Consider the following 8718-nt stretch of genomic DNA (forward strand, 5'->3'; position numbering starts at 1 on the left):
GCAGAGAAGTGGGTCAAGAGACGACAACGCGCGTTGTTCCCCGAGCGATGGGAGACTAACGGTGAAGAGAGTTTTCTCAACATTCTTCTGAGCCACCACACCCCTTCTTTCTCTTTCGAGACCTCGCCTTTTCAGTCGCTGTGCTCACCCCAGCCAGGATCGGGGGGGGGGCTGAGCGCGGGTCGAAGGTGATCGCGCGCGGCGGCGGCGGTAGGCTGGTGACGGCTCGCCATGGCCAAGCACCACCCGGACCTGATCTTCTGCCGCAAGCAGGCCGGCGTCGGTGAGTCCCGGCGGCTCACACCTCACCTCAGCCCCGCTGCGCCGGCGGGGCCTGGGGAGGCGCGCACGCGTGTGTGCCGTTAGCGGCCGTTAGGCCTGGCGGGGAGGGCGCCCCTCCCCCTCCGCTGTTTTATTTCTCTTTTATTTTGGTGTTTTGCCTTGTTTTGTGGGCTTTCCCGCCCCAGTGAGGACTGGGGGTGCTGTGAGGAGGCTGCTGCTCTCGGGGTCCGCTGCTCTGGGGTCCCGCGCCTCCCTCAGTGGAGCCCAGTGGCTTCAGGGCCTGGGAAACTGCAGTTTCTGTTTCTCGGATAGGGTAAAGGCAAGGGAGGTGGGTGCTGAGCGCAAAAAGACGTGGTTTTGATGTATCTCACGCCCGTTGTGTTGGCCATACCAGTGGAGCCCGGGGAAGGAGCTGAAGGCTTTAGCTCTGGGAGCATCTTTCTGTGTACAAGATAAAATTGTATTCCAGGTTATAGTCACAGAATAGTTTGGGTTGGAACAGACCTTAAAGCTCACCCAGTTCCAAACCCCTGCCATGAACAGAGACACCTTCCACTATTGCAGGTTGCTCCAAGCCCCATCCAACCTGGCCTTGAACACTGCCAGGGATGGGGCAGCCACAGCTTCTCTGGGCAACCTGTGCCAGGGCCTCAGCACCCTCACAGGGAAGAACTTCAGCCTGACATCAAATTTAAATCTCCCTTCTGTCAGTTTAAAGCTATTAGTCCTGTCCCTACATGCCCTTGTAAAAAGCCCCTCTCCAGCTTTCTTGCAGCCCCTTTAGGCACTGAAAGCTTCTCTAAGGTCTTCCCTGAGCTTTACTTGCACTTGTTATATCTATTTACAGATAATGAACTTTTTTTCTTGTCAGAATTTTCTCTGATGAATCCCTTGACTCTCAGACTTAACCAAATCACTATTTATTATTTGTGAATGTGTAGATCTGGTTGTTAGAACTTGATATTTATGGCATTTATTAAAATGGCTAACGTTGTTGTCAGTTTTCTATACAAGTGACATCTAAGACAAATGTAACTACCTTCCTGTTCCAAAGAGAGGAAGGTTTTTGGGCTGCTTTAAACCAAATAAACACTTGGTTAATTTCTTTTTTCATCATTAAAAGCTGTGTAAAAGCTATGCCAAGATTCATGTATAGGATTTCCTTCAGTCAAGTACATTTTCTGTGTTTGAAACGGAATAATGAATGTAGATTTTCTTATTGTCAATGGCTGTCATTATTCATTTACAATGATCTTTGATCTTGGTGAATGTCTTCAGAAGGATATATATTGTTTTATCATAAATATATGCTCAAACCATTTCCATGGTTTACTTTTTTCTTTTCAAGACTGCTCACTGCAGAAGATAACTATTTGACAAATCTGACATTCAGGCTTGTAGTTACTTATGTTTTTTTCTTGCTTCTGCCTTAAATAATTCTTTTTCTTCTTTTTTCTTACAGCAATTGGAAGACTTTGTGAAAAATGTAAGTATAGCTTCTACATAGGGTTGCTTGAGAACATGGTGGTGTGGTTAGAGCATCCAGTTTAGAACTGGGGATTGGGTTCCATTTTTGCTTTAACCACGGGCTTGATGTCACTCTCTGAGATGGGAACAGTTACTTGTGAATTGCAGGTGTAAGTAAATGAATAATTACAAAGTTACCCTCTCAAATAGATTGTCAGGCAAACGAGTACTGTTCTAGAGAATATGCTGACAGGGTTTGCAGTAGCTGTGGCTACAGTGACTTCTGGATTGGTTCCTTGTAATCTGTAATATAAAATGATCAGCCTCATCATTTCAAAGCAGGGGGAAAAAATTGCATTTTTGGAATCTGACACCTGGGGAAAGGTTCCCTTCAGCATCTAGTATAAAAAAGGGGGTGGAAGGAGGGCACACAACTTCTAGAGTTAGAGCAGGAAACCACTACTGAATAGAGTGTGATCTGTTATTAGATCTGTTATTAGTAGGGAAACAGGGCAAATAAGATTAATAGTTTGTGATTCAAAAAGAGTATAGAAATAAGTGAAGTGGAAAGAAGTACAGTCTGAAGCAACAAGATTGTTTACAGGAGCATTTGGCAGTGTAACAGGTTCCCATTGGTAGCAGTCGAGGGCTGTCGTGATGGAGATTTACAAGCAGGTTAGATGAGCTGTTTGTGGGAGTCAGGATTAGATGCCTTGGAAACTGGTAATAGGATATGAACCCTTTCATCCCTAGGTCAGTATTTTGGATAAGGTCCAGCACAGCAGAGACTGTCAATGTCATCTGTATGATATGAGTACTTGAATTTCACTTGGTTCCTTGGGAGAATGCAAGAGCTACTTTTGTGAAGTGGCTGTTTATGCCAGTTTGCCTGTTCTTTGGCCTTCTCACAGATAAAGGATTAAAGGGACCATGAGTATAATCTCTTACCTCATTAAGGATAGTAACCACAGACTTTTGTTGATGTGGCATTGTGGGAGAAGCTTACATTGCTGCTGCTGTGTAGGTAAGGACATTAGTCCTGTTAGTCCAGCTTTTTGTTTCTTTCACAAGTGAAAAGCTCAGGAAAAAATCTAGAGTAAAAATAATCCAAACAGGTTTTGGCTGATCACAGAAGTGACTTTGAGTTCCTTCTCTGATTGTGATAAATGAAACCCTCACATATTACAGGCTACTGGCCCTTGTTCCTCCTAATCCTGGGTGCAAATACAAAATTGCACCCTGTGCAGGATAAACTCATGCCGTTCAAATGCATTGTCTTTGAGCGTAGGGGCAAGTTCTTTGACTTGGAAGCTTTTCCTCTTTGATGAGAGTGTGGAGAAATGTCAGATTGTTCTATAACTAGTGGCTCTGCTGTATTTGCAGGTGATGGCAAATGTGTGATCTGTGACTCCTACGTGCGGCCCTGCACACTGGTGCGCATATGTGACGAGTGTAACTACGGCTCCTACCAAGGGCGCTGTGTGATCTGCGGAGGACCAGGAGTGTCTGATGCCTATTACTGCAAGGAGTGCACCATCCAGGAAAAAGATGTAAGTTGGCATCCTGTCTCCTGTTGAATCTGTTATGTCTTTATTTAGTAGCCATGCTTTCCTTAAGGGTCTCGGAGCTTCTGAAATTAGTGTTGGACATGGGATGCTTGGGTTCCACTACCAAAATTGGCACTGGTTTTCATTACTTCCTGCCTTTCTTCCCCTGTTGGTAGTTCCCCCTGTTTACAATGCATTTTGAGGTATTGGAGTTCTCTTCATCCCAAAGGGTCTTTGACTGCTTTGCACTGCACACTCAAGGCTCACTTCCTCCACACACTGCTTGTTACTACTTTAAGGTGTTGTGTTACCTGCCCTCTCAGCTTAGGTTTTATCAGGGTCAGAAATATTCCAGACACTGCAAACACACTGTTAGGAGCAGCTCCTCACTGGAAGTCCGTTATCAGCCACTGACCAAGGGTACGTACAGTATCATAAGGCCTATGGCATTGCCACCTGTGTTTCCTTTCAGATAACAACATAAAGATAGACCTTAGTGTCTAGTGTCTGCATTTATTCCTTTTTTTTGTATGGCCTGTATTGAAGACATCTCTTTTTTTGCTAACATTTTTTGGTGTGATGATCCCTTATTTCTCTTGTCAGTGCTATAATCTTTTTATAATCTTCTTGTGTTGAGACATTCAACCTGCATTACTCTGCATGTTAAATGAGGCAGCTCTTTACCCCCTTTAAAGTATTTGTTAATATCCAACACGAGTGCAGGACGTGAAGAACTACAAATGAAGTGGTAGAAAGACTTTTGGGAGGAGCAAGAACATTTGCAATGTCCCCAGAATATGGGCCTGATAGCTGTGAGAGTATCTTTTAAAGGCTGTTTAGCTTTTGGTTCTTTGCAAATGCCATTTCCAGCATGCCTTAATGACTGGAGGACGTGCTGAGAGAATGGTTCAGATTGTTACAGGAACACACTCAGCTGAGTGAGTTGCTGATTTAATTCTCTGCAGTACCTACCTTTTCTCTAGAGGCCTGCAGCTAAATTCAGGACAGGGATAGGTGCTCATTTGAGTTTAGTCATGGGATCCGACAGGACCATAATATTTTTTAATATCAAGATGAGGATATAAAGACTGTGGTAGTGGTGCTGCCTCCTACTTCAGAAATGCTGTGAGAAAGAGTAGTTTTGTTTACGTGCCTTTGGAACCAAGGCACCTGGCTTGATAAGTTACAAGTAAAATAGGCTTGATTTTATTCCTGCCAATTCATATTGATTCCAGACAAGTATTTTTCATAACCTAAGCTCACTTGTAGCTCACTGTGTCTGGTTCAGGTGTGAAATAGCCAGCTGCTCTGCAAGGGAGAATTGTAGAAAATGTAGAGCTGGAGGAGCAGGAGAATGATGTCAGAACTGGAGAATTTTTGACAGCTGTGTGAAGGCTACTGTGGGTGAAGGCTCTGTACCAGCAGACTCAAATGTTAGGGATTATTACAGATGTGAAGTTGCATATCTGGAGGTGGTTGGACATGATTGGCTTGCAGGATTGAAAAGTGCTGGCACAGGTGCAGAGTGCCCAGAATGAGTAAAGTTAAGTGTGCTGCTGTCAATTATGGTAGCTGGTGCTGATGTGAATAAGAAAAGTAGATGGACAGAGCCCTACACCTGAAGCTCTAACACTCCAAGGTTTCAGTCACAATGCTTCCATCATCCTCAGAGAAAGACTGGAAAAAATAGTGAAGCAAGAAAGCAAATACTAAAATGGAGGGAGGAGGTGGAATTCTGTTAGGCAGCAGGCAAAGGGCCTGGTTACTCTTCATTCATTTGTTCTGGTGGAGGGAGGAATGGGGTATTGTTTCACCCCACTTCAATCTGTGGGTAAGGACTGAAATCCTGCCTTGTTACCATGGACAGCTGTGAGTTGTTTTCTTGGGGACAGAAGCATGTTCATGTGCTGCCTCCTTGGGAGGAGGTGGAAGAATGAACAGAGCCCTGCAATAATACTGTCAAGATTGTCACAGACTCCCTGGGTCGTGGGAGGTAAGGCTTGGAAGAGTCCTACTCTTGAGGTTCAAAATCACATAAGCAGACAGTAGCTGGATATGGTTTGTGACAAGTGTATGGGGGAGGGATATTTCCCCCCTCCTGTTATTTTTACTGTGCAGACCCTCCCCACTGGGTTGCATCTCCTGCACAGGAGCAGGGATTGGTGGGGCAGCTTGGGTGCAGTTTCTGTAGCATCTGACATCTGCCCAGAGGCTTTCTAAATCTAATGCACTCAGGCTTACACAACAGTCAAGGACACATGTTCCTCTATGTGCTGCCCCCCCCCCCCCACAGCTGCTGTTGCCAGCCACAGCATTTTGCCCCCAAGTGTTAAGTAGATGCTGGGCTCACATGGCTCATGGGCAAATGTTCCCTGATACACCAAGAGGTGCATCTGCGATTTGTCTTTGCAGACACACCTCTGAAGCGGGTATCTCCCACTTTTCTTCTTGCTTTTTGTGTGCATTTTCTCCCATAGTCCACTGAGATTCAGCTACAAAAAAATCCGTGTAGCTGCTGTAAATAATTGTTCTCTCCCAAGATACAGCCTCTGCAGCAATCAATCCAGGATGCAAGAAATCCGAGATTCATCTCTCCTTTCACAGCTGAGAGGGGTCCCTAATCACAACAGTGCTTTGATGACATCTAAAGCAACAAGATTCTTTTTGCCTAGGGAGGGGAAAGGTTATTCATCTGGACCCTATAAATCCTGCATATTCTCATTTAGAAAGAATACAATCTTGAGGCACTGAGCATTAAACTGCTGATGCTACAAGAGCAGTTCTCCATCTTCACCCTGGAGATGAAGAAATTTAATGTCCTAGACTAATGTTAAAAAGGTGTCCATCCTCTTCTCTGTTCCACTACTCTCTTGCTGGTAGTAACCAGATTTGAAGGGCAGTTTTTCTTCAAAGAGGTATTCAAAATGTGTGTTGAGGATAGAGTGAGGAGCATGGGAACCGAGAACCCACTAGAACTATGTAAGTGATGATGTTGTATTTACCCATCTCCTAATGTACATCCCCTTTTCTTCTTACAGAGAGATGGTTGCCCTAAGATTGTTAACCTGGGCAGTTCCAAGACAGATCTCTTCTACGAAAGGAAAAAGTACGGCTTCAAGAAGAGGTGATCCTATCTGTACATGGCTACACCTCATGTCAGGTTGGCAAGAGGGTCTTGGAACATCTCTGGACTTTACAAGTATTGAAAATCGGTTGATTATTTTTCTATAAAGCAGTACAAATTCAGTGATATACTTGGGGTTGGAGAAATAACAGACTGAGTGGGTACTGAAGTCTGATCAGAACTGACTATCAGAAGGAACAAATGAGGATTACTATCTCTTGCCTTTCCAGAAGCTCTGCTGTAAAAATCTTGGTGGGCAAGTATTTACACATGAAGACCAGCTCAGTAAAAAGCAAGTTCCATTTGTGATGTGGGGAAACATCTTGGGGTTGTTCTTACCGGGCCTCCTCTCAATTGTTTGAAATCACACCATGCATAACTTCTGAACAACAGGGCGTCAAGCCCATGTGTCTGCTCCCCATCCTCCAGTATATTTCCATGCTGCCCTGTTTTGAAAGGAACTTGCTTGTGGCTGGTGCTTTCCTAGGGAGAGCACAGCTGTTCCATGTTTGCTTTGACAGATTAATCCAAGGCTCTTTCTTGTAACCATTTCTGTAGGATGCATACCAATAAAGCGTCTTCTTTTTGGTTTTATTTTTTGTATAACAAGGATTTCTCTCCAGTTCATTCTGTGCTTAGCCTCTGGAGCTTTTGGGGACACACAGGATTAACCCAGCTAGAACTGCACAATGGGTTATCTGGTTTCTGACAGTGTCTGCTTATGGCCATGTGATGTTGCTGCAAGGAGCTTCAGGGAATGGCTATTGCTTTTGTCTGCCTGTGATCCTGACCGCTGGTCATTTTGTCGCGTAGCGTGAGGATCGCTGAGCTTGTAACCCTTATCCGAGCTAATACGGCTGTGGATGTTGTTTCACCATGCAAACATCCAATCCCTTTCTAAAACCTAACTAAGCTATTTGACTTGCTATACTGTTCTTGTGAATAAGTTAAAGCCTTCCCTGCTGTAACTGGAAACCAACTATTGTGTTCTAGGCTGTGTGTGCTGGAAACCAGAGTCTGCTTGTTTGTCAAGTACCAGTACAGGCTAAAAGCAGTCTGTTGGCTCAGCAGAGACCTGGGAACTAGTGCCTTTATGCAGAGGAGGAACTGAGTTCCCTACTAGTGTGCACACTCCTCAGATGTTTAAATCAAGGCCCAAGCTCAGCGTGCTCTAGAGCTGTTAAAGCCTTCACAGTCTAAGCAAAGCCTGTGGTATGGTAATGGGATTCTCTTTGTGCAGTCTTGGGGGATAGAGCCTGTTCTGTACTTCCTCCACAATTTCAGTTGTTCCTGAGGCTAGTTCCAATTCCTCTAACTCCTTGTGGCTTAAATGCATCTTCTACCTGCTCCAGCCATTTGGGTGTTTTGGGTAGGAGTGAAAACAAGGAGATAGGTTGTGATCATCCTTCCTTTAAAAGTCATTTCTTCTTGTTGCAGTTAGCTCTAGCTATGATTGGTCCTACAGCTGTCACAGCTGCTCCTCCCTGTGCCCTCTGCCCCAGCTATTAATTCTCTCAGGTTTCCCTTCAAAGGTTTTTGCAGTACTGAGAGTATCTCTGTGTCCTCTTCCCTGCACCATGGTTCCCTTACACAACCTCTGGTTAATTTTTACCAACATGGATGCCATTTGCCAAGATGTTCAGAGCAAACTGGTTCTTTGGTTCCAGAAAACCCTCTCTCTCAAAGCAGTTCAACCCAACTAAGCAGCTGCCTCTTGCTCCTGGCTGGGGCGTCCATGTCGGGGCCATTATCAGCTATGTTAAATTCTGTATTTCTTTAAAAGCAAGACATGATGTGCAGATTTTTTTTGTACCTGGAACATTATCACTTCAACCAGAGTTTATCACTTGCTCTCACTCAGGCCACCCAACTTATCACTCTAAGAATGCAGTTTTTACATAGCTTTTTCTTTCCCTGAAGTTTCTAAGGTAACAAAAGTTGTTCAGTGAAAATAGAGAAGAAGGTTGAATTATTTCTTTTGTCTCGGAATTATTGTCCGTGGGGCAGGGACCCCTAGAAGATCCAATTTTAGAGCAGCCCTTGTTCCCGATCATTCAGCAGGATCAGCCTGGCAGGGGTTGCTATAGAGATACAAGTGTCCCCATCCCTTTCCCGCGCCCAAAATGGCTGAGCTGTACTTACTTTCTTGGCACTTCAGGTGCCCTCGCTCTGGCTGCTGAGTATTTCGGGCTGCATTCTGGCAGCCGTGAGAGTTAAGCTGCCATTTCTGGTTGTTCTGAGTCACTGGGCAGGTGGAGAAAGGGAGGGATAGGCTTTTTCCCCTTTGCCTTGTTTGCT

At 44.8% G+C, this 8718-nt stretch overlaps 1 protein-coding gene across 1 annotated transcript; it reads left to right on the top strand.

Moving 5' to 3' along the window:
- The first annotated feature begins 9 nt into the window (after positions 1–9).
- Positions 10–7029, top strand: PHF5A (PHD finger protein 5A). The gene is made up of 4 exons (XM_005150316.3): positions 10–283; positions 1745–1768; positions 3133–3299; positions 6335–7029. Exons 1-4 carry the CDS (start codon positions 232–234, stop codon positions 6422–6424), a joined length of 333 nt encoding a protein of 110 aa, XP_005150373.1. The 5' UTR covers positions 10–231; the 3' UTR covers positions 6425–7029.
- The last annotated feature ends 1689 nt before the right edge of the window (positions 7030–8718 follow it).

Source organism: Melopsittacus undulatus, chromosome 5, assembly GCF_012275295.1.
Source record: "Melopsittacus undulatus isolate bMelUnd1 chromosome 5, bMelUnd1.mat.Z, whole genome shotgun sequence".
Classification (NCBI taxonomy): domain Eukaryota; kingdom Metazoa; phylum Chordata; class Aves; order Psittaciformes; family Psittaculidae; genus Melopsittacus; species Melopsittacus undulatus.

Coding starts and splice junctions, on each gene's coding strand:
- PHF5A (XM_005150316.3), top strand. CDS start 232: ATGGCCAAGCACCACCCGGACCTGATCTTCTGCCGCAAGCAGGCCGGC. Junction 284..1,744: donor CCGCAAGCAGGCCGGCGTCG/GTGAGTCCCGGC, acceptor TTTTTCTTACAG/CAATTGGAAGACTTTGTGAA. Junction 1,769..3,132: donor TGGAAGACTTTGTGAAAAAT/GTAAGTATAGCT, acceptor CTGTATTTGCAG/GTGATGGCAAATGTGTGATC.